The following is a 26,488-nucleotide window of genomic DNA, read 5'->3' on the forward strand; positions in this document are numbered from 1 at the left end:
AGCTTGCTTACAGCTAACATCCATGCATTTGGTACATTGGCTGGTCCAGAGGTAACAAGGTGAAAATGTGCCTAATTTTCTGTCTGAACTCATAGTAAGAAGAGCTTTCAAGTGTTTAATAACAGTTGTTGCAGTCCATATTGATATTCTTAAGTATGTTAAAAATGATAAAATAAATGGCAAAACTTTATTTTATGGATGGGCAAACTCAAATTTATATCTCCTGTTGAAGTTTCTCAGAAAGAACCATGTAATTTGGTACTAATTATAGGTCACATAGCGAGTGATCAGTTGGTACACTTCCAATTACTTCTAAATGCTAAGCTGCCGCAGCCTTGAGATTTTGAGACAATAATTTATTAATGGGCAATAAATATTCACATGAATTTAAATAGAATAATTTCTTTCATGAAAATTCATCTGAAAGTCAATAATAAACTTAACACAACTGACTGAACTAAGTGAGATAACAGCCTCAGAACTTTGGCTCTATTCTTTCTGTAATTAGTGTCAAACTATGTGGTTCTTTTTGGGAAATTTTCAAGAAATTATTGGGAAAACAAACCTTTAAAACAAAGCATTACTGAAGAGATCAATGAGACAGGAAACTTCCTCAGATTTTCAATACAAATGCCGATTGGTGTAAGGTTTTATACATCAAAAGAAGCCTGAGCTTAGATTCTTCAGGAATGTGGTAACTGGGGCATGCTTCAGGGTAAAGAGGAAAGAGTCAGTGCCTAGTGAGCTACTGGTATTAACAAAGGAGAAAATGTGTGGGCCAACAGTTGGAAAAAGCCCTTTTTCAAGAGGAGCCTGGGTAGAATCATGTCTCATGAGTAAAGGCTAGATAGATTTCATATGAGAGTGGAGAGAACTTGGCTCAAATCCAAACCAAATATTCCCTGATATGAGGTGCAAGATACACTTTTACACATGTGTGCAGCTGCTGCTGTCCTTTTTTTCAGCACAAGGTTCATATGAAGTTTATTTTGATATGACAAATACTGATTGAGGTGTGATTCATATAGGCACGAACCTAGAATAAAATCAAAAAGTAGGGTCAGTCTGTCAGACTGGAATGTTAATTAATGCTCAGTAACAGTGGTTCCCAACCTGGAGTCCAGACTTCCTACGGTGTCCTAACATAAATCTGAATGGTCATAAAATGATTAAAGGGATTACACAGGATAAAAATGTAAAGGTCCATTACACAAAATTATGTGACAAAATAATCTTAACCCAAAGGTCCTCCAACAAGATTTTGCGGAGCACTCAACCATATTCCAGTCTTCATTAGTGAATCTGAATTTGCAAGGTTGCATGCCTTAAAAACTTTTTGTCTTTTTGTTGTGAAATACTAGATACTCATTTCCCTTCAGGGCTCAAATTCTTTGAATGAAAAGAAATCTGAGAAGACCACAGGTCCACATGAAGGCCATGTTTACCTGTGATGAGGAAACACAAGATTGCTTCATGTTAAGAAGAACTACTAAAATAACATTTGAGATTATTTTGTGTCACTATAATTTCCTCTCACTGTAACAAAATCCATATTTAACTGAGCATTTTCCTAAAACTGCTTTAGCAACTACTTCAATATTAAATTTAAATTTACCACATACAAGATGGAAATGTTTTCAAAGTCTTGACTTAAGCTGTAAGCCTGTAGCAGCTGGTAACAAATCCAGGTTATCTGTTATTTTGGCTTAGGAAATGGGATACATTCATGCACTAAAGGAGTAACAGCTGAGCTGTGGTTCTGCATTAAGTAGACTTATTTTTGTTTTGGATGTGCAATCTAGTGATTGATTAATAATCAGAAGTGACAATATACTTCCTTTTTTTTTTTTTTTTTTTTTAACTTCCGGCTATATCAATGCAGACAAATCCATCTGAGTGTCATAGTTTCACAACATGAGCGTCCCACATACAGTATGTTTGGAGTGTCTGGTAAACCTATAGTGGGCTTTAAGTGTTCTGTAACCACAAGATTTTTGTCTCCATGTCTAATGCCTGCACTGTGTCCACACCCTTAGGCTCATGTATGACTGACGGGAGCTGGACAGCTGTCTGACCAACTCCAGGAAGCTTTGTCTGCTGCAGCTGTTAACCAAGGTGACTCTACACCCAGTGATATAAACACCAGAAGTTGGCTCACTTTACTGGAAGAGGTCCAGTGCATCTAACCTTTGCTAAATCCTCACTCTGAATACTGTATTTTTTTTTTTTTTTTGCAACAGGGCTGTTTATTTTAGTTTATTTCAACTCTGATTTAGTGTAGAAAAATATTATATAAATGAATATTAAAATTTCCTTAATGTAGTAGTTTAGAATACTAATTAGAATATATTTTTTTCATGGAGAAAATGTGTGGGTGTGTTAGAAACAGCTGGAGGTATTAGAAAAGCTAACATTTAAATGGTTGCTAAGGTGTTTTAGTACTGCTAGATCATCAGAAGTGGTTGCTATGGTTTTCATTGGTGGCTTGCTGATTTATAACTTTTCTATTTTGTTTTAACATTTAAGTAAAGTTACTTTATGTTGCAAATTAAGGAATTAGGTAAAATGAAACAAAGTCAAGTCTACCAGTGGGTCCTGAGCTGCATTTTACACACGTTCAGACCTCCAGAGTTCAGAAGTCACAACTTCAAAGGCACAGTCTCCTTTAGTTTTAAGCCTGAAGCTGAGATACAACCAAAAGTTTCTGGGTCAGAGGATTAGAGACCAGCTTGTGATATAGGCCTGCAGTAGCTGCTAAGGCGGGCACCTGACCAGCCATGCAGAGCTCAAGTCGGTAAATAGGCCAGAAGGTCAGTATATACCTCGTTGTAGCTTGTATTTTTACAAACAAATCTTTTCTGATTAAGTAATTTTTATCTAAATTGTTCAGTGTTGAGGTTGCTAACTGTATTCGCTTGTAGTCTGGCTAACCGTGAACACATTTTTAATTTCTGCAAGTGTGCAAACAATATGCTCAACTAAGCCTGATGTGGTTAAGTGGCATCACTGCAACTCACTCCTGCTTAGTGGAAACAGAGGCAGTACATACTTACCTGTGGTATAACTGAATCTGTTCTTCCCATTCTACTGAAGGTGGCAGATGTAGGTACCATTTGTAGAGATACTGTGATGAAATGAATGAATAATGAATTTGTAGTAGTTGGAATAATAGCAGTGTTGGTGCCAATCAGTGGTGGTGTGATAGTGTAGAGACTCCTTAAACTAGCTGCCGTCTCAGCCATCAGCTTAACAAGCAAACAAACACCAGGTTGCTGTCTCAACAATCACAGTCAAGTGTCAACATCACAAACACTACTGAAGTGAGAACAACATGAATACAGTTTCTCACAATTCTCTCCTTCTTATACCCATGTTTTTGCACTGTGATGAGCTCCGTTATGGGATGTCTTAAACTTGTTTATTGTACTCGTGACACTGACACTGAATCAGATGGCTCTGTGTACTTAATCATGCAGATTATGACATGACTTCAGTGATGTGACTTCAGGGCAAACTTCAGAAAATAAGATGCTGTTGCTCACCACTCAAAGATGTGTATTCAGCATCTTCATCAATCTTGTATGTCAACAGTCTACACTTCTTATAAAATGGGGGCAAGTTTAACAGCAGCTTTAGTAGACTGCACTTTATTTTGTGCATTAAAATGTGTATTATGTGATGAAGTTAATCATCTCTCATACGTAGCGTGTCTATCTGGCAATCTGTAGGTGTGTGCTACATGAATTCAAGGTTTCGGTTTAATTTTATATGAGATAGTTAGGTCAAAATAACATGCAGAGGAGGGGGAATTTGTTTAAGTAACTTGTGTAGGTGCTTTAGGTCAGGGTAACCTTGTGCATTTAAAGTAAAAGTAGAAATCCTTGAAAAATATATAAATTGCCAAATCTTTTTATGCAGATTGGCCTCTTTCTATTTTAACTTCTCTGACCAGCACATTCAAGCTGTAGCTGGTTGAAGGAGCACAGTTGAAATGTTTTAAATAGTTATTCAGGGAGTAATATACTATAATACTTAGTGAGGTAGAGGTATAAAGTACAATAAAATAGAAGTGATTAATTAAAAAGTACAGATACCACAAAATTGTACTTAAAAACTTTGATGCTGAAAGTGAAATGAGAAGATCAATACCACTGCTGTGGCTGTATTATTGTTAGCATCAGAAGAGCTGGTAGGTGGATTTCATTACCTTTGGACAGAGCTAAGCTAACCGCCTGCTGGCTGTAGATATGAGAGTGGTATCTGTCCCATTTAGAAAGCAAGAAGCACATTTGCCAAAATGTTGAATGATTCTTTTAAGTACTAACTGTACTGCACTGTCCAGTTTCTCCACCACTACAAAATGAAAATACTCATTTTCTAATACACAAGTGTTGTGGGCCCAGCAGATACACAGCCTCAGCCCCTTCCTCTTTTAACACATCCATCGTCACACCTGTACAAATAACTGAATCAGCAAGTAAACCCCTGGATCTAGTCATTATTATGGTAATGAAGTGTGTATAAAGCATTTAGGAAAGCATAATCATGTCTTATGATACTATGAGGAACATCATAAGTCACTTTATTATACCTGTGGCATGAGACAAAGGTGGAAAGTCATCTTACTGCACTGAGAAAGGATTGCTGTATTACTCATAACAGACTGAGGCTTGGAATCATGTTTTATCTGCAGGATTAAGGTGACTTAATTTCCAACATGTGCTGTATACTAAAAAGGTAGCCCCAGGATAAGAACCTGCTTCACGGACTTACTGGTCTTTATACAAGGTGTAATGTTACACAATATGTTTTCTGATGCTGGTGAAGGTTTATTTGCATCTGTTATCTCTATAAACACAACAGTAAAACGTGAGGAACAGTCTGTAAAATTATTTATTCAGCAGTGGTGTTTAATTTATAATGCTAATGATGAACAATTTCAGAGAAAAACGAACCAGGTCTGCAGGCAATTTGGAAGCCCTCCCTAGGTATTTACACTATCCCCCTCCCCAAGTCACTACTACACTCCTTCAGACTGGTGTAAATGGGTTTATTACCTTCAACCACTATGAAAATGCAAATAAAAGTGTCCCAGTTAAATTCAGCCAACAGGCCGGGTGATGTAGGCTAAAAGGTGTGGAGGCACGATAAGGTGCTTATTTAGTCATGACCTTGAGGACTTTCTACCTCGAAGACATGTATTCTGCGTGAGTTAGGAGAGGCTAAACACCGATAAGCTGCTACTACCACACACACACACACACACAAAGCCCCCACAATAGGAGCACCCCGCCAGACGAGACTCTAATTGAGCTCTCTCCCCTCTCCTCATCCCCCTCCCCCACCCTTCTCCACCTCCACCACCTCCTCCTCAGTCTCCTCCAGGGCTGCGGGCTAACTTCTCGTCGACGCACCACTTCAGCTCAGTTTATTTTGGACTGGATACGACAAGCAGCACAGCAAAGACATGGCTTTCACACACGGAGCGTTTCTCCCGCTGTTTCTTCATCTCTGCCTCCTCAGCTGGAGCGGTGAGTTACTTAAACCAAAACTAAATATCGTCGTTTTGTCGTTTTTAACAGAAAAGTTGAAGTGAAGGAGGATGTAGCTTCTGATAGGAGTTTGAATGAGAATACAACGTGTGGCTTTTGGATGCTCAAACCAAATGTTTCCGACATTTTCTAAGGTTTTTTTTTTAGTCTACTAGAGTTCAGTTTTCTCGAATAAAAGTGTGTCTTTGTGCCTTTTAGTTGCCCCTCGCCTCGGTAGTCAATTTGAAAGCTAATTAAGTCGGTGTAGGTGCATGTTGACTTTGTGTGTGGTTCGACACATTTGACACTTTTTTCAGCATCTCAGTCCTCATTATTTTTTTTATGTTTTCACTCGAAAGTCTCGCCTTTGCACGTTATTTAAAGGTGTAATTAATTACTGCGTAATTGACGCGGCCAACGGAGCAATTAAGCGACCAACACGTAGCCTGCATCTGGGAACATATAGACATGCATTGGCATGTGACGGGAGTTTTTTTTTTTAAGGTTTGTGTCATGAGTCTGGATAAGTTATTAAAAGGTTTAATACGACTGCTGTGAAGATCTAAAAAACCTCAGCAGTTTATGTGGACCGCAGGAACCAAACTTAGCAAAGAGTCCCAGTTCCCAAGACAGGAGAAGCGCTGGTCATTGCTGAGCCTCCGTGATGTTTTTCATCAGTTAAACCAGACTGTAAAAGCAATGTGATGGAAGAGGCTGGTTTTACACACAGGACAGAGCAGTGGGATACTGGCCAAAGTGTGTGTGCGTGTGTGTGTGTGTGTGTGTCTGCCTGCCTGCCTGAATATCTCCTGTCTCCTATCTCTAATTATGAGGACCAGTCTGAGTTTTACCTTTTTAAATTGTGGATATTTTTGCCAAGGCACATTTCCCAAGAGCCACATCTAATCTGCAGATTACTTTCTTGATTAATCCATTAATTAGTAGTGAAAAATGTCCATTATAGTTTCCTGGAGTCCAAGGTCACATCTTAAAATGTTTTGTTCTGTTCTATGCTTTTTAAGGTTCCCTTTTTCTAATTAGTATTGTTGATATTCTGATATACGTCTACCCTTCAACACTTACCTTCTTGAATTGGTAATTGCTTTGAGATGTTTATCACCCTGGGTGGGTTGGATGTTTAACCACACCTGTCAGTCTGTTGGTGTGTGTGTGTATATACTGTAAGGGTGTGGTATCCATTTTTTCAGCATTGTCTTTAATGGTTTTGTAGTGTGACAGTCCTTGAGCTGAATAATACAACAATGCACAAAAATCACACACATGCCAGATCAGCCCACAACTCCCTCACAGCCCTCCCCCTCCCACCACCACCACACACACCCCTCATTCCCAAAGTACTCCCCCCATTACTCACACACATACCTCCTACCCACCCACCAACCCTCCCTTTCAGATGCAACCACAAATTTCTTCAGAATATGTACCCATTCCAAGAAAAAGGAATTAATAGAGACAGTACAAAGTATTAAACAAACAAATAAAAAAACAAAGATATTTGCAGAGCAGGACTAGATAACAACCATTGTTTACCAAGCAGTATCTCTTCTTCAGCTTTTTGACCTGATAAATATTCAATTTCGATCAAGACCTTGTCTTTTTGAGTACATTTTGTGGTGTAGAACGCAGGGGAAAGTGTTACTTTTTTCAGTGATGCGTCAGTTTTGTCTGACCAACAGTCCAACACTGACAGATATTTACTTTATCATGACGTAAAATAGAGAAACATAATAAATCGTCACAGTTGAGCAGCTGGAACCAGACAAACGGCGTCTAATTGATTTTCTGCCAATTGACTAATTGACTAAACAACTAATTGCCTCAATTCTAATTTAGTTAATGACTATATAAGGTAAGGTTAAGGAAACATTAGATGATGTAATACTGATAGCTAATCACGGAAAATCACTCACATTATTTGAGATTAATAACAACATTAATCATGTAGGTCATTTTTCAGGCAAAGATTTCTCTAATGTTTTTCAGAGTTTCCCATTGTCAGCTGACTATCTCTGGCTTTTAGTTTTGAGTTTGTTGGTTAGCCATCTCATTTGTTGATACTGGAGTTCAAAGCTCTCAGGGTGAAGCTAATTATTAGGTTGCCAATTTATGCACACGTGCTTGTTTTCTTTGAAGATGAACTGCAAGGTAGCAGTATACCCTCTGGGTGCTGCACTTGCGCCCTGCTGTTCTGTCAGTATAACATTGTTATTGACATACACAAATCAATTTAGAACAGTAGAATATAAGAATTGCCAATCTTATTTGAGTCGATTTTTTTCCCCCCAGCCTCTATGCTGGTAAAAGCAGACATCGTGTTGGCTGATGGATTATCTAACTCAAGCAAGCTTTACTGTACATAATTAAATGGAACCCCTCCCTCTTCTCCATGAAGCATCTCACAACAGGACAACACTCACTCAGTCCTGACCTTATCCGTCTTTTTCTCCTAAATCCCTGTTTTTTACCCCATCAGCCTTGTCTTAATTGGGTTACTTCTATTTAATCCTCACCTCCCCTCTACCTCCTTTGGAGACAGAGTAAAGCTGTCTGTTTTTGGATTAGATCGTGGGCCACCGATAGAAACCCCGGCCCTCTAAAGAGCCTCTAAACCAGGCTCTGTCAAAACTGACCTCCTCTCTAATGGGCCTTGAAGGGCACTTACTTGAATACAATTTGGGGATAAAAGCATTTCTGCTGTATGGAAATAAACCCATCCCGAGTACGAGAAGAAACCCAGATATGTAGCTTGGCTGACGCATAGTACACCAACCTCTATTGATTTCACAGACCAGTGTTCATCAGTATGATGGTCATGTTGTGTTACAGGAATAGGGAGGTGGTCCAGGCTGTGTTGTGCAGTAAATCAGGGCAGTGGCAGAGCTTTTACGATGACATTTACAGAACAGAAAGTAAGCACGAAGGACAGGCTTACTTAGTTCATGTGATTATGAAAGACTTTTAACCAAACAAGGCTTTATCCTTCAGTGCATTTCCAACACTCTGAGGGATCCTTAAAGTCAGTTTTTTGTTGTGTAAAATGTCCTGTGCAGTCTAAATAGCAAGGCAGGCACCCCATATTAACAAGATGTTAGTCCAAAATGATGGGACAACAGTTGTGAATATTAGGGTTGTCTATCTCACCTAAACGATCCTGTCTATATCTAGATCCATATCTGAAACACTGCTGACCAACAGTAACATAATACAGCCTTACAGCATAATTACTGTTAAAGGTTGGTGATATTCTTCATTTCCCTTTTTGTCAAGAAATCCCATGAAAAGACTCAAATCAACATAAAACTGATTCTGCTAATAAGTGCTGCTAAAGAGGAAAGCTTGTTTCTCTGTGCTGTAAATCTTCATTCTTGTCTATTAAAAACTTATAAGAGTCACACTGTTGCACTTGATGGCATCTGTCTTCATTACAATTAATGTGGGCACCGTAGTTTATTGAGAGTCAATTCTGCAAACACCATCAACAACAGACAATGTAACTTCTAAATGTGATTTATGGACCAATTATCTCTTTGCTGCAGAAGCTGTAGAAGCTAAAGTAAAAACGACACAGAGATAATCATATTAATTCATGGAATATCAGTTGATTAAATTGATTGCGTTTTGAATGCACAATTCACTTAATGTTACCTGAAGGTGAACTTGTACGCTCATCCAAACTGATAAAAAATGCCGCAAGTTCTTCCTTTAAAATGTTGGACATTGATGTTTAAACAAAGCTGGTTCGTCATGTTTGTTTACAACAGCGTCACTGAGTTATCTTGTGTTTGTATATTCCATCAATCTCTTTCTTCTTGCCAGTGCCTGTAGAGTCAGAGAGAGAGGCAAAAGAGACTAAATAGAAAACTTGAACGAAAGATTTAAGGCATTGATTGGCTGAGGATCAACTTGGAACCAGATTCACAATAGAACTGGCTACAGTTTTGCTAGTATTACTTGCCTTGGGTTGAAATATTGTTTTTTGACAGCTGTCTCAATTTTTCTCAAATTTTAGATCTTACTGGTGGTTTTCTGTGTATGTAGCTGTATCTCTGACTATTATATCCATTTTCTGATGAACTGATGTCGTGGTTAATCTTTCCACCTCTAAAGAAAATACAATATCCACACCAGGACACTCCCTTTGTCAGGTGAATTGAACCAGCCACCTCAGGCAGTGACTGATTTGGAAACTGAACATAAGATGATATACTGTAGAGGTAGGTTGACATTTTGTTGACAGTTGACAGTTCATTATCTAAGGATGTAGATTATTGTTTTTGTTGTTTGTAGCGTATTCAGAACAAAGCCTGTGTTCTGTGTCTCTTGTAGTGTGTGACAATATTCCAGCAGTTTTTCTTAATGGATAAGCACAAGCATTTTTAGAGCCAAGGGATATGGTGTCTCACCACTTTGTTCAGTGAAGCCTCTAAGAGACAACTTACTTCCTTCTTGATGGAGAGCTTTCTCATTCTGACTGAAGTTATTTCTGTCAAACGAGTTTTGACTCGTTTTGACGACTTTGCTGCTGCTCAAGACTTGGTCCAGAGTAACAAATTCTGAAATTCTGCACATTTTAGAGTAATGCACAGCTGAGCTGATATTTTGGTGGTTGACTGACAGGAAATCAATCAACAGTTTTTAATGCTATCAAGCAAAAAGGCCAAACCATCTTTTTTTTCAGCCTCAAATGCTTTTCTGATTTATTTCATCATATATCATCATCAGTTGTTATCTTTGCACACTTGGTGAAATAGAACAAGTAATATGAAGATATAAGCTTGTGCTCTGGGGAATTTTAAAGACATTTTAGATAATCTTTGACATTGGACAACTAGTAGTGTACTTTATGGGTGTATAGTGTTCTTTAACATATACACTTTGTGGAACCAATTCAGTTTATTATTCATTGTGATTTAAATTTATTGATAGTCTAAAATGAAATTCACACTATTGAATAATAACTAAAACTATCAATCTTATAATTGAGATATTTAAATTATTTTTGACCACAAGGTCAGACTGCAGATAGAGGAAACTACACTTATTTCAGTATGCTATAGTTTGTAATTGAAGTGCTGGTATGGAACCACAATACTTTTGAGTTACAGCCAAGCTTTATTGACTAATCAGATCTGTCAAGCTTTTATATATATTTTCATATAAAAGTTCTTGTTTGACTGAATGTTTAGATATCATTTATCATTCATTAGTAGCCAGACAGGAACATGTGTTTTTGTAGCAAGTAAAGTAGTAGTGAAGTAGTGAAGTAAAAAAAATGAGTCATAAGGTATCCCAGTGAGTCAATCGCCTCATGTAAATAATGGCTGGGCTCCCTGACCTCCTCCTCATCTGTCTCTGTGGCTCAATGCCTGTGAATGCCTTTGAATGCCTGCACTGCTCTGCTGCTGGGCCTGTCTGGATGTAGCAGGAAGTGTGCAGCTGTTGGCTGCAGTTGTTCAAGTGGGATTAGTGCATTTGCCTGAGTGATAGCCAGGCATGACAGCCATATAATCTAATGTATTGGCTCATTGTTTTCATTAAAGAGAGTGCGCTGTTTGATCCCTGTGGTATCATAATGGTGCCTTGCTATTGCTACTAAGAGGCATATGTAAACTAACTCAGCTAACCTGTACAACAGTGAGCAGTCAAATACTGTACATCCTACTGAATTAACTTTTGTCATTACATTCACTGAATATTCAACTGACTCTCACATTCTTGATGTCTGCGTGCATACAATGTCAGGTCTACCAAATATGCACAATACAGGACAAAAAAACAAGGTTCACATCCTGTGTCCTTTGAGTTGTTTGGTTTAGACTGTTATTAAAACACTTGGTTAAGGGGAGAGATTGTGGTTTTGGCAAAAATATTGAAAAAGTCAACACCTTAAGTCTCGTGTTGTAAGTTTGTTTTGACTTGTTCCATATTTAATCAAGACCACAATCTTTCCCTGAACTTAACCAAGTGTGATAAAAACGCCTGTCATGCTTTAGTTGCCAGGAGTGGCTGCTGTGGAAAAACATTTTGTTTTGAATGTATTTTTGGTATGCACATTCTTTGTTGGCAGTGAATGGTTTGCAGATATATTCAAAACATTTCATCATTATGTTGATGAAAAATGAAGTCCAAGCAGCATAAATGTATTCACTAAAGCAAATTAGTTGTATATGGATGTTATTTATATGTGACAGAACAGACTGAAGGATGCGCTGACAGAACAGAACTGTTCTATCGTAGAAAATGGTGATAGAATTCAGACAGAAAAGTTTATCTTGTTAAACCTGATAAATCTCTCTGCTGAGCTGATGCAAATTGACGGAAACTGGCAAAACATCATTTTAGTTTGAATTTACCTTGTTCCAAAAGCCCAGTTTTTTTGGTCTTTGTTGTTTCAGTCTGTTTAAAGCCTGTGCATGCTCTGAAGATCCAAGACGTGTTTTTGGAAAATCAAAGCCGTAGCTGTTTAGCTGGCAGGAGCAGAGCCGGCATTCACCCTTAAGCCTAAACTGAAGGGTTTTCAAGGGCCTTGTCTTGCATGTGTAGAGTATGTGCAGTCAGTGGATGGCTGATGTTTGAGTAGGATTTTATATCCAACAGCTGCCTCTGTAGTTTGATCCCTGGCCTTCTGGGAGGGAATTTCTCCTGTATCGACTGCCTCTCTGGTGCTGAAGAACTGCCCCAAACATCCCTGACTGGTGTGCTATTCAAAGCACGTCATTCAACGCAGCCAAAAATCTTTACAGTGAACAATCCACTCAAGAGAAGATAGGGCCTATCTGAGGAGCTAGAGATGGCTGTTTAAGCAAACTCAATCAAGGGGAGGAACGAATGTCAGAAATAACTCATGACCAAGGAGGAACATCCATGTGCATTCAGGGTGTGACGAGCCCATGAGGGAGCAGTGCCAGAGCAACACTAAACACGTATCACACGCTGTGTCAGGAGCGTGAACAATGTCTACATCGCAACACTGGGTTTTATTTATTTATTTATGTATTTATTTTTGGTATTTATTTTTTAAAAGAGCCAGAAGTGCTGCAGGGTTCGACATCAGAGTTCTTTTCTCAGGGTGGTTGGAGATTGCTGAGAGGTTTGTTTCTTAAAAGCCCCTTTGAATCTCAAATATTGGATTTGGCTGCACTGCTTGCACTGAATTGATTATTTGTATACAGTATTGTAAAAGCAGTGTGATAAAAGTAGAGGTGTGTTCTTACTTGTTTGGATAGTCGTGGTTGTGGTCTAAATTATCTGTTAAACTTAATATCTCCAATTTGAATGAATAATATCTTACTAAAAGCATGCCACTGATTCATTACCACAAGGTCGGTGTACAGCGCAGCATGATGTGATCAATCTGTCTCCGTCACCTCCGCTGAATCAGACAGATCCCGGTGTGTCTTGTGTTGGCATCAGTTTAATAATGAGATGATTTGTTGTCTGATGTAGTGCCGCTATTTTTCTGTGGGTCAAACCACTTTTACATACAGTACGTACTTTTGCTCTCAACCTTGTGTCCTGCTGCTGTATTAAGTTATGGCATGAATATGTCACCACATTGCAGTGTTGTTAATATCATCACAGGACACATTAAGAATTAGATCAATAGTATTTTGTGAAATATGATATGGCACAGCCCCGGCGCACATTCTCGAGTAATGCTGTCCTTGTCCTCAGAAAAAAAAACAAAGGTAACTTTTAGTTAAAGAAAATGAAAAGATGAATACATGACAGGTTGGAGTAAAAATTTAGACAAAGAAGCAATTAAGCTGAGTGTATTTCTATTAAAGTTGTTACCTCTGTAGTAGCAATAGCACTAAAAGAACATCTGTTATCATGTTTTCTATAGCAACACTCTTTTTACTTATTTAGCCTAAATATACCACAGTTACATGCATGCATATGTGATACTGTGTACAGTATATATTTAGGGATGTGTATGTGTATATGGAATAAGACAGTTTGGTTTTCTTTGTTTGAAAGTAAGATATTCATTAATAGTATTTTAGTCTTTAGCAGATTTGGCCATTTGTCTCAAAACTCTGCTTATGCAAAATTGGCCATCTGTACATGACGTCCCTTCATATTTAGAAGGCCCATCTGTGGGACACATGGCACTCACTTGGGCCACAATCCAAGTCTTGGCAGGAGTCCCATCAATGCCAGAGGGAGAGACAAAAAAACCCTCCAGTATCGCCTTCATTGAGAAGCTTTTCTCTCCTCCTTTTCCCACTTATCTCCCTCTTTGGTCTGCAAACAGAGCTTAACCAGCAGCTGCACACACCTGACGCCCAATCCGTCGGACAAGGCAGATTCTGGCGAGGGGGCAACAAGCAGGGGTTTCAAATTACAGAGAAATTGTACACCACAATGGTCCTCTCCTCCTTCCCGCCTTTTCTGATCCTTGTCCCCCATCCTCTGTCCCCTCACACACCTCTCTCATGCCCCTTCCTTTGCCTTTTTTGTTTTTTTCTTTTTGAGTGCAGCGGACAGAGCCTGGGAATATTTACTTAGCTCCTGTTGTTGTCAACAGTTCTAACTGAAGCAGCAGTACATAGGAAAGGGTTGGGTGGAGATAAAGGGTGAGATTAACAAAATAAATGCATGATATGGTGCTGGGGCTCACCAACCTTAGTCTGTTTAATTTTCAACCATCTATATATATCTTTGTGAGCATCAATAACAATCTCTGGTTGGAGTTATAGGTTGGTCAAGCTTCAGCACATGAAGCTGGCACTACATTACATACCACCCACACTGAGAGCCTACAGGGCAGTTTTTAGTGTTTGGATGACTGCATTTCTATTGTGCCCAAATCAGCAAGGACAGGAGGTCCTGATGCCAGTCAAAAACAGTTTGATTTCAGATGAGTTCAGTTTGGCTCGAAAGGTGTTTTCTCCCTACCTGGCATTATGTGACCAAGATGGCATTTTACAGTGGAACAGTAATGGTGACACAGCTTCTATACTACCTTGTCTCTTGCACTGTACTGTAATTTCTTGTTGTCTTGTCTTGTTGTCTGTTCTCTTATTCACTAATATAAACAGATACCCATATATCTGTGATAACAACATTTTGGAAATTTATTTATATTAAAAGCCCATCAACCAAACATTGTTACGCTAGACTTAAAATTACTTGTAATCTTGCTTGTACATCCAGCAAGTACATGCAGTACCCTGACCCCAAGGATGAATAACCTAGCCTGGAGTACAGCAGTCAGAGTTACCCATTAATTAGGGAGGCTGTTGAGTTGTAACTTGTTGTAAAAGGGTCCGTAATGAACTTCTGAACTTCCTACTCCTGGTAGGTGGAAAGATCCCCCTTTAAATCCTGAGGGGTTGAATTAGGTGTGAAATGTGACCACAGCACTACATCATTGGTTAGAGGTTTCATTTGTATCTTTAAGTCTGCTCTCTTGTAATGGATATGAGATATGTTTCTTCTTGGAACAATGCAGATGCCACCAACCTGTCTTCAGTACTTGCTCAAGGCATCCCCTTGAACCACGTCATTGTCCTGAGGAATGCCAGGTCCTCTGATTTCTTTTGTTCGTGGGGTTTATGACAAACTGCCAAACCAACCTATGTGTAAGTGTCACCTAAGGAATGCCTAAAGAGCCTGCAAAAATATATTTAGTGTGATATTCAGCACATCACCTGGATCAAGTTGCACAGTGATATCATGAGTGTATGACAGAAGTAACAAAATAGTAAATACAATAGATTGTGTCTGTGTATTTCCTGACATTTAGGGGTCAAAGAGCACAGAAGCTGTGTTTACACCTGATGGTTAGAGTGATTTATGATGACAGCCACCAGAAATAACTTCTTTATGTTTCAGAGTTCATGTTGTTTTCAACCAAAGATACTTGAGACAGTCTTACAATCTTTTAGTTTGGGGCTTGTAAGTTGAGAGGCTCTTCAGCTACTGATTGACATTTGTTGCTTCATTTGTTTTTCCATTAAAGGACAAAACAATATTTTTCCTGTAAGATGCAAAGGCTAACCAATTTTGCCTGATTTAATTTAATCAGGAATGAAAAAAGTATGTTATGGAATGTACTTGCCATTATGTAATTACACTGTACAGTATGTATTTTTTCTTGTCTTGTCCATCCAGATGAAATGAGAAAGTCTGGCATTGTGCCAGTCAGTTGCCTGTCAAAACAACTTGCATTCACATCTGTTGTCAAATTATAATGAAGTCACTTTAAATCCACACTGACTTTGATGGTGAAAAGACATCTCTTGTATTCAGTGTGTACATGTGCAGATGAATATTCATGAGGACCTCAGGGCTAACCAGAGCGTCTTTCATGCCGTTTGCCCCTCTCTGCTAATGGGCTGTGCCATGCCATGGATATGGCATACATCTGGCAGTGTTGCTTTTTTCTGATTAGTCTTTTCATTACATATATATAGTCTACAGGCTGTTTTTTATATAACTTCAATTTTCAGGTTTTCCTAGTGGAAATCTGCTCCATAGAAATCCTTCATACGCAGCTCCCTTTGTTAAAATAAAAAAAATGCCAGATTATGTGTTTTTGTAAAATAATCTTTTGTGTCTGTGTATGATATTATGCATAGAGCAAGATTGCAGAGTCTTGTGTCAGTGCAGTCTGTAAATGTTATCCTAGCCCCTGAGGCTCCAAGATCAGTGCAATGGTCAACGGCCAGATTTAACTTCACATTTCATGCTTTGTGTGGGACTCTCCCCTTAAGCTGATTCATAGCACATAGCCTAATTATTTTTGTCTTTTTCTGTTGTTCAGTTTGTGGTTTCAGGGCGTTGTTTGCCAGAATCCCCAGAGGGCTGATCTCTCTGTTAAATGTCCCTCAGGAGAATCAACAGAGGCAGAAAATCTGCTGGTGGAGGGAAACCAGCAGCAACTGTTGATTGGACAGTGGAATTTGTCTGGAATTATTTTCAGTCTTTTACTTCTCATCATTGTAACACAAATACTGATCATTTTCGTTATCGATTCTGCAGATTATTTTGTGCTTTTATTGGTTTATTGGTCTAGAAAATTGTGGAAAATGTCCAAAAATGCATAAACACCCAAGATCAATGACCTTCAGTTTATTATCATCAATGACTAAGAAAACCACAAAATATACATATCAGAGAAGCTCAAAACAGTAAATCTTTTTGGTTTAAATACACAATAAATTATCTAAATTAGTGTTGAAGCTTCTATCAACCAAATATTTCATTAATTGACTGATTGTTTCAGTATAAAACAGAGCATAAAAAGTCTGAACCAGCACACAATAACTTTTTGCAGTAAAATTGTACATAATTGTTTGCTACAGACACATTTTGGTATTAAGGTTTGATGCCCAACCTTGGTTATTACTGTATCAAACTTGTGACAAATTGATTGGGGTTGAGCAAAGCATACATTTATTGAATGCAGGGATCTCATTCATATTAATAAGAAAGAGAACCTTGTATTTTATTCTCTATATGCATTTTTCCACTCTCCGTTCAGCTACCAGAAGTCAAAGGGTAGACGAGTGGGAGAAACAGATGCCTGGCAGTTTGAAGTGAGATGCATTGAATTTGAATTAGAGAAGATCAAACAAATGTGTCCTTTGAAAGTGTGAAAGTCTTCCACAGTATGCAGATGGAGTAACATGAATGTTTTTTAGAGATGTTTGGTCCTAATACAGTTTGTATGGTGACGTCTTGTGGGCTTTGTTGTGAAATGTCACAGATCTTGACATGCGAGGTGATTACAGGCTTTGTGCACAGATAAGAATCAGAGCTAAAGGGTGATGTCCAAGTCGCAGACAGGATTTATTAAGGAGCCGTGGTGGAGAGTTGACTTTTGGGGCAATTTAGTGACTGCCAGAAACAGCCAGCGTCTTTGAAGACGTGTCTGATGAAAGCTGTAATGTGATCTACCTCTGCAGCTCAAGTTTAGGGTCTGGAATCTGCCCCGTGGGGTTTCTTCCACAACTGCAATTTAAGAATAAAGAAGTATCAAGGCTCCAAACTGACACTATCCCATGCAAAGTAAAAACTGGATTGAGGACTCTAAAACTGTCATCTGGGATTGGTACAGGACGGTGAAGATAAAGCCTGTGGTTAACTTTTGGAAAGCACCTTCCTGGTTGATGTGAGATGCAGAGTTAAGCATCAGAGTTAGTCAGTGCTGAGATGGATGATTTAAATGACTGTACTGAATTTCCTACATGAGATGAAATTAAATAAAAAGTTGTGCTTGTTTTATGTCATTTATAAGAAATAGGAAAAATGACAGTATCAAATCTACCCGGATATTCTCTGATCATTTAAAAATAAGAATAAAGCTGGAACAAAACTGAGTTTGTGAGGAATGATTTTGTAGCTGGAAAACACTCAGCATGAAAAGAAAAACTTGAATCAAAACCAAATGAAGACATCATGCTTACCATGATGGATTATCCAGCTCTCTGGCAGCCAGCATTATGCTCCAAGCAAATTAAAATTGGTCTGTGTTATAATGGGGAAAATGGTATGTGCGACCAGAATAAACCCCCAACACATTTGGGTTTCATTGGTGAGGTCTGTGAAGATTGGCTGGAAGACTTTGTTGTAGATTTTCACCTCATGCTTTTACTCTCTCTGTATTGAAGCATTGAGCAGTTTGCAGTATGGTTTCTAATGTTTTTGGTGTTTCTCTCACCTTGGTCCAGGTGTTTTTTAAAAAAAGCAATGGCCAGATAGTCATGAAGAGTGCTGAATATTTGAAGATTATCTTTTTCTATCTTGGGCACTTTCCCTCCATGTCGAAATGTCAAATTTGACATCTGATAAAGCCCTGCTTGCATTTGGGCAAAGCTTCTCTACAGGCTGGTTTGTGTGACTTCTGACTCACTCACCCTTACTCGTAAGCACAATTTAGAGTAAACCACAATAGTCATTGTGTTCTTGGAAGTGACTTTCTGCTGTCCTGAAGGCACTTCTCAGCTGTGACAGCCGACTGAACAGCAGCAAAATGTTTCATTCTCCCTTGAGGTGGAGACAAAAACATGAATCTTATCTTAGCCAGTCTCCCTGTGGTTCCTCTGATGTCATCAGTGGGTGACAGAAGCAGAACCTGGTGTCAGACTGTAGCATCTCCATATTGAGAGGAGTCATTAGAGGTGGTTTGGGCATCTGGCAGGGACACCCCCCCCTGTGGAGACTGGAGGTGGTGAATGAGGTTGCTGGGGAAACAGACGTCTGGGCTGCTTTGCTCACCCTGTTGTGAAAGTGACCGTGACCTGGATAAGTGAGTCAAAGTGAGGGGAATAGACAGAGTTTACGCCTGTTATGATGAGGAAAAGAGCTGATGATAGAAGACTAATAGCAACTATTTTTATGACTGATAAACTATTTGTTATTTATCAAGTAAAAATCTCTGTTGCTGTTTGTGTGTTGTATGATTTAATGGCAGAAAAAGTACATCCTTAAAGCTGGCTGTATTATAAGTTAGCAATCATAGCCATTCTACAGTCTCTCTCTGGAGGTATGTACAAGCTGCCCAAAAGATGCTAGTAACTGCTGTGTAAAGTGTTGTTCAGCTTTAAGAACCAGGTAGAGGAGGGATTAGTGACATGTTTAAGTTGCAGCATATGTCATACTTATCTAATATGCAGTTGTATTGATATAACAGACCCCATCCAGAGTCGCATTTAATAAATGATGGCCCCTGAAGAGCACAGTCATCAGCTGCTTGATTCTGTTTCTTAAGATTCCTTAGTTTATACAACATGCCAGCTAGCAACATACAGTAGTTTTAAAAAAAAATTTAGTAAATGTAGCTACTTTTTTGGAAACCACGTCCAAAAAATACTCAAGTAAGGTTAACAAACAGCAAATCCACTGAGGAAATCTCTGACTCTGCAAAGCCCCCTGCAGGGTCGGAGGAGTCATGACGCCATGGGCTTCCTCCACCTCCAGCCAGCTTGGCATCTGCTGCCCAGCAGAGACCAGGAACACTGGTATCGACAGGCTTGAAAAAACACATTGGTGCTTGTTAAAGGGTACAGAGCACATGGCCAATAATAGCTGACTAAACACACACAACACTGTAGACAGTTAATACAAGATGGCTGCAGGCAATTCATTCAGACTGTGATCTATTTGTCACATTCTCAAGTGTAGTTTCAAGCCAGTTTTGACCATGAGTTTAGTATCTCTCAGCACCCATTGGCACTGTCATTTAGATCAGTCATTCTTAATGACTTAACTTAATCACCATGCAGTGCATGTTACCCGGGGGCAAATATGTTATGTGGTAACTACATACATCTCTTATCTCACCTCCCTGCCCCCTACTGTTAGAGCAGTCTGCAGATGAAGGCAGCTGATGTATGGTGTAAGTCAGTCTCGACAGATTTTGAGTGCTTCGTTGGAGAGGTTTCCATCACTGATTCTAACCTGGAGCTACTGAAAGAGTGAGTGACATTGAGACTAGCCGTCAGCAAAGAGAACAAAATCATGGTTCAAATTACACTGTGTCTCCTCTTTCATCAATCCTGCAAATTAGTTCCAGAAAAAACAGTCAAACCTCTCAGAACCTTTATATATATAACCGTATATATATAGAACCGTATCTTTCATCTTTATATTTAAAAAAGCTCAACAGTTTACTAAAACAAATGGGTACGCTATTGAGTGATTTTGCTGCATGTGGTTTAATACACATTTGGTGACAATGGACATAAGATATCGATATATCCTGACTTTTAGTCCCTCGTATCGGTCAGGCCTTCAATACTCTAGATCCTACACTTTCCACAATGCCTCCCTGACTGATCTTTCAAACTTCACAGCCCTGGTTTGCAGTATATTGGAGGCTTTCATATAAAAGTTCTCCCCTCGGAGCCTGAGTTGAGATGACATTATCAGGGGTTTATTCAGCTCCTCCAGAGCCACTGAAGACATTATACAACTGTTTCCACAGGCTGAGTTGCTCTCTCCATGGTGACTCAACTGATTCTCATGTGTAAAATCACTGGAGTGCCCCTTTTAATAAGAGGCAGTGGCACAGTGCTGACTTGTTCACAGTGATAGATGTAGCCTCACCTCAGAAAACTCTGAGCTGTCCAAAACTGAGCTGATACTTGTGAGCCGACTTTAACCTACTTTATAACTTTTGAAACTTCCCTGAAGAAACTTAATTTTCCAACTATATTCATCTCTGATTCAGCATTTTCACAGTTTTATTGCCTCTTTGTTCTCCCCTTGCATTTTCTTATCTTTCAGAGGACTCAATCTGCCATACAACATTTGCTAAAACATATTTTATATTACCGGTATTACAGCTGTGTTTTACTATATTCTCCCCATTATCTGTTTATACTCCAGCCTCCACTTATGGGTTTCCACAGGAACACTTATATCAACACTTATATCTGCTTACAACAACATAAGAGAGTTATAAACCATTTATGACTTTCTATATATTCATATATATATTAAACAAAAACTGTTGCCATACCTTTATAGTGATGGAGTTCCAAGGTGAAAACATAATATTGGCTCTGCTCTATATTTGGCCTATTAGTGTTATTTTCAGTGCATTCCCTGCCTTGGCTCCATTTCAGCAGGACATCAGGCTCTGTTTGGCTCTAAATGAACTGGCAGTACTTCACTCACTCACACTGGAACTGTACTCACAGTTGAGGAGCAGCATATCCATCACTCCTCTTTATCATAGACATCAAAACCCTTTCATATTTGACTTTAACAAAAATCACACAATTTGAAAAGACTTAACACACAGTGGGATATGAGGGTTACATCAGAGACACTGCTTGGGAAAGTGCCCTAATTGAATAAGTGAAATTCTGTTAGAAAAGGCTCAAGCATTCAATGAGCATTTCATGACAGAGAAAACACTGCTTTGATTTGATTAAGTAGGTCTGACCGGAGCACGAGGAACAAACATCAAAAGCCTGTTTACAGACTTTAATATAATCAGAGTTAATAACACTCCATGTGTACAGTTTTCTGACTTGCCACAAAGCTGTGGTGTGATGACGGTTAGAAGTTGCTGGGTAATTCTCTAGGTCGTCTTAGCTCACAGATCAAGGCCGCTGGTCTGGATCTTTGAACTTGACATTTCAAAAGAGAGAGGATAAGGGGATGCTTAAATATCAAATCCTCCCCCACTCCCTCAGCCCTGATATTGGACACTGTTAAAAGATCAACCGCCTAATCAAAGAGGAGTGTTCTCACCAGAGGATTTTCCAGCAGTGTGCATGTCTGTGGAAGTTAATTTATACATATTTCAGCATAAAATTGGGTTATCTAACTTTTATCTCATTTGAATTCTTGTTAGAAACCAAGCTGCTGTCCACAGATGTTGACTAATATTGTGCCTTTTGTTCTGTTTGGTATTTAATATAAGTATAGTAGTGTTAAAAGAACTCCACCAGAGAGAGTGGTCTTCTTTTTGTTTGTTGCTGAACTGTTCACTGCAGTATTGGTAGGAAGTGCTCAGATGAGTCAAGAAACTCAAGCTTTGGAAGAAAAAACAGAGCTAACAGTAAAAACTGTCTGTTGTATTTGTCGCACACATACTTGTCCTGTGCATATTGGATTATTCAGCAACATCTCTAATTCAGCCCTTAAGTTTTACCTGCATATGAAGTAGTTTATTGATAATAATAATAATAATGATACTTTATTGATCCTTGACAGGAAATTGCTTTGTTACAGCAGCGGCGCACCAACCATCACCAAATATAAATTAAGATAAAATTAAAAGGGATAAGTGTAATCACGAAGAAAGAAAACAAGAGCAAAACAAGAGCCATACAAAATATACAGAATATACAGAATATTACACTATCAACATTGTATTACAGTATCTGGCAATACACAGGATATTGCACGTAAACTGATGTTTAGATACACAGGCTAGCTTAAACCTGTCTGATATCTCTGGGATCTCTGGCATTAATTGTTTGTCAGTAGATTCAGTTTCCTTTTGGGAGGCAAAGTTTCCAATTGTGGTTAATTTTGAGTGTGAAGGATAATTGTGTTGACCAGTAAGCTAGAGACGTCTCATTGAGAGACAGGTTAGAGGAAGTGCAAGATTCTTTTATAGGTGCACAGGTGTGTTTGAGAGGGAAATCTACAGACATTTCATTGTGTGTGGTCTCGTGATAATACTCTTCTAAGTTCACCCCCACCCCCCATCCCTCCACCCACACACATACACACCCCCTTATTTGCCCTCCTTCCTCTCTTCTCACTGTCTGTACGCGTCTTCCCACAAATCATTTGACAAATGGGCTGCCCACAGGTGTTGTTGGGGCGCGTCCCTCCCCAGCTGCCCCTGTCCTCCACAGCATGGGAATGGGGGCGACGTTCCTATTGTTCACAGCTGCCTGTGTCAACGTGACATGCCCACCTCCTCCATCCTCCCCTGCACAGCAGGACACAGTGCCACCCGACGACTGGGAATCCAGTCATAACCGCAGCGCTGGCTCAAGGTCTTGGCACGCTGTGGCCGAGCGAATAAAACAAGTGGAGGATATTGTCTGCTAAACCCTGAGAACTGGAGTCTCCCAGTCTAGAGATCAAGATAAAGTAGGCGTAGAGCTGCTCACTGCTCTCATATCAAACAATGCAGCTGGTTATGAGTTCAGAACACAGATATATCATTGTGTTTGACATTGTGTCTGACCGACTGCAGGCATCTGACTTGTGTTAGAGAAAACGGAGAAAGTGTTTATTAGTTTTTTGAAGCAAGGACTGTGTTTTGACGTGAAATACGGGGCATGTTTGTTGTGAAAATATTTTGTACCTTTGACTCTCGCAGACTGTGTTTACATGCACACAGCTCAGGTTATTGGGAGACATCAGATGCTCATATGCACTGTACATTTTTGTCTTAATAAGAAGAGCAATGTAATGTAAATGTAGAGCTGACATGAATAGTAGATGAGGAAATCTTCTTAATGTGTTATTACTGATTTGGCTCCTAAAACCTGCATGAGTCCAGCTTTCTGACAGTTTTCAGACTGACATAAACACAGCGTCAAAAAAGTGAAGCTTCCTCATTAATTTCATGACAGTTGAGCGCCTGCAGAGAAAGCTACAGTAAAAAAACTGCCCATTTGTCCAGCAAAAATTTGAACCTGTCTCAACTTTTGTGGCAGTGCAATGCAAATTCAGTCAGATACATGTGCCATACTTCTACTGTTTACCTGGCAATCATGGAGACAGATGATAAAATGATTGTTGCCATGATAACTCTCTAAAGTTGTAAAATCCTGTCTCATAAACAACTATGCAGTGTTTCTGAATGCCTATAGTTATCTAGTAGCAGATAAAGCCCACATGTGCTTTGTTTGTCTCCCATCCCCAACCCTCCCCCACAAGTTTCCCTCCCCCACCCTGGTATTCCTGCTACTGTCTGGGCTGCACTCTCCTTAACCTGCAAGTAATTGTCCTTCACCCAGCCATAGAACATCTCACAGCTCACCAAACAAATGATTTGCTGATTAACTAGACAAAACACTGACATCAAGAGGATTAATCAAAGCCTAAAATCTTTGTCTTTTTGTATGTTTCCCGTGAATCTGGGTGATTTGATTGAGTTGATAAAATTCCAGTACAGGAATACATTCACCAACCCACACATACACAGACTCTCCTATCGACGCTTTTCATCTTTCTCTTTTCTCTCAGAACAGCTGTGCTTGTGCATGCAGAGACTGATTTCTTCTCTCTGAAGTAAAAATACAGATAAATTATCAAAGCATCTCATTTACAGCAGCAAGTCGTATTTTTTAGACATTTTCTTTGATATTATGGGCAGTGGCATAATAGCACAATGCCAGTATCATAATGTTAATCTTAGAAAACAGAACCACAAAGAATCATAATTTAAGATTTGTGTTACGATTCATGGTGTAAATTGCTGTTGGCTTTTGAGAAACTTGGTTTGAATAAATCAAGTCACATTCCTTACCAACCAAGGCAATAATTCTTAGAGAACACAATGTCCAAGTTTATTTCAAGGGTTTGATGATTCAAAAATCATCAATTTCTTTAAATTTAAGATGCTCAACAGGAGGAGGATCATTGTCAGATCTTGTGATAGACCAGAGATTATACAGTGTAAGCTGTTGGTTCTAGAGGTCACTAAAACATGGCAAAAATAATCAGTGTTTGCTGTGACACAGTGTAGTGCCATCTGCAATGCTGCTGCATTGAACAACACAAACTGTTTTAGTTTCTGAAGTGTCTAAGTCTTTGTGTTACTTAAACTTGACTTGGCAATTTGCCCATTATTTTAAGGCAGCGCAGTTTTAGATCTGAACACCTGTTAATTCAAAACATGAAGTGGAAGTACCCTGGGAGTCTGATGGATGACAGTTAAAAGGAAAAAAGGTCAAGACACTCCAAGCGTGCGGAAAGTGATTCTCTCATTTTGTGTTTTGACGATGATAGTGGAAAACACCATGTAAAATGTTCTAAATGTGTATCTGGTGACTGGCATAGTCTCACTCATTAAACCACTGAATGAACCCTCCTGCCCCACATGGAAGCATCTGTATTTACTGTATGTTCCTCTACTTAGTTTTTTCAGCTGAATATTCATTTGTATCTGCTCCAGGCTTCTGTCATGCTCATCTGAAAGCAGACTTCACAGTTTGTGAGTTGATTGGCACTCTGCCCATTTTCACACCTGGCCTATCACTGTGGAAATCATTCATGGTTTCGCACTGTAGGTTTTTGATGGGGGGGGGGGTTGTCATTGCATTTGAGATTATTATTTAATACTGTCCACACAATACTTCCTTTGACTCATGTGGAGTGTGTGTGTGTGTGTTAGGGTGTTGTTAGTAGGACTGGCCTGGGCACAGGGAGTAGCCTCTCCTCATTAACACAGCAGTGCACCTGTGATCACTCTGATATTCTCTTTGAGAGCATTAAGGTTCTCAGTGGGGGATTTTGGGGGGGGTGGGGTTCGCCATTTTGATCCCAGTGAATTAGGTGTGGCACACTCGCCCGACAGCTCGCCTCATGTCTGACTGATAGATGGGATAAAAGAAGAGGGAGTGCACAAATAGGTCTTTGTTGTGGGACAGGCGCTGCTTGAATGCTAATAAACTCAGATGATGCAAACGGACACAGACAAATCAATGCAAAAAAAGTTCAGACAAGTATTAATGCACACACACAGCTCACATTCAGAGCGACGAAAGTGTTTGTGCTTTCTCTGAGGGAGTGTGTGTGTGTGTGTGTGTGTGTGTGATAGAGGCATAGCTTGTAATCACCATTAAAACTAATTGTGTAAGATTTATATGTAAAAACCCAGCCGACTCATCAAGAACATTCCCACCAAATAGATTCAGCCTGTTTGCATAAATGATTATGATGGTCAGAGGAATTAATCATCCATGCTGTTGTTTTTGTAGACTCTGGTGCTGTGCTTGCTTTCTGCTGCAGTTTAAGTGTTTGGCAGCTCCTTGAATATTTTAAACCAACTGATCAATTTTTATGAAAATTTTAGGAATATTTATTACGGTTAGAAACTAAGAAGACTCGATTGATGTGAAGCATATTCATTAAGCACAGGCCCATAAATTAAACAAAAGTCTTAATCCAAACTTCTGAATTCAGAATCTGAAGAATTCAGTTTGTCTGTCAAATTCTCTCTAAAGGAGACAGGACAGGATCCCCCTCAGTAACTAAAACCAACAGCTAGATGCTGGAAACTCTGAGTTAAATGTCCTGGAACATCCTGAAGGTGATGGTGGTGATGGGGAGATGGTGGGTTGGCAGTAGTAGGTGTGAAAGGAAGTTCAAGTGATGGATGAGAATGGTGTTGACGAAATAGCAGAAATTCACTCATGGAGGAATAATGGCCAAACATGAGAGAAAAGATCCTCTGTTAAAGCTTCATAACATTTTTAATGCTACTTTCTTGAAAAATACACACT

The 26,488-nt window shown here is 39.2% G+C and overlaps 1 protein-coding gene across 1 annotated transcript in view; it reads left to right on the forward strand.

Annotated features, from left to right (window-relative positions):
* mcama (melanoma cell adhesion molecule a) overlaps nt 1–26,488 on the forward strand; it is a 59,259-nt gene that overhangs the window by 8,041 nt on the left and 24,730 nt on the right. Inside the window, exons 2-3 of the mRNA XM_018691937.2 lie at nt 2,037–2,115; nt 5,376–5,531. Coding sequence (XP_018547453.1) covers nt 5,468–5,531 — 64 coding nt within the window. The 5' untranslated portion in view covers nt 2,037–2,115; nt 5,376–5,467. The remainder of the gene's footprint in view (nt 1–2,036; nt 2,116–5,375; nt 5,532–26,488) is intronic.

This window comes from Lates calcarifer, linkage group LG20, assembly GCF_001640805.2.
Source record: "Lates calcarifer isolate ASB-BC8 linkage group LG20, TLL_Latcal_v3, whole genome shotgun sequence".
Lineage (NCBI taxonomy): Eukaryota > Metazoa > Chordata > Actinopteri > Centropomidae > Lates > Lates calcarifer.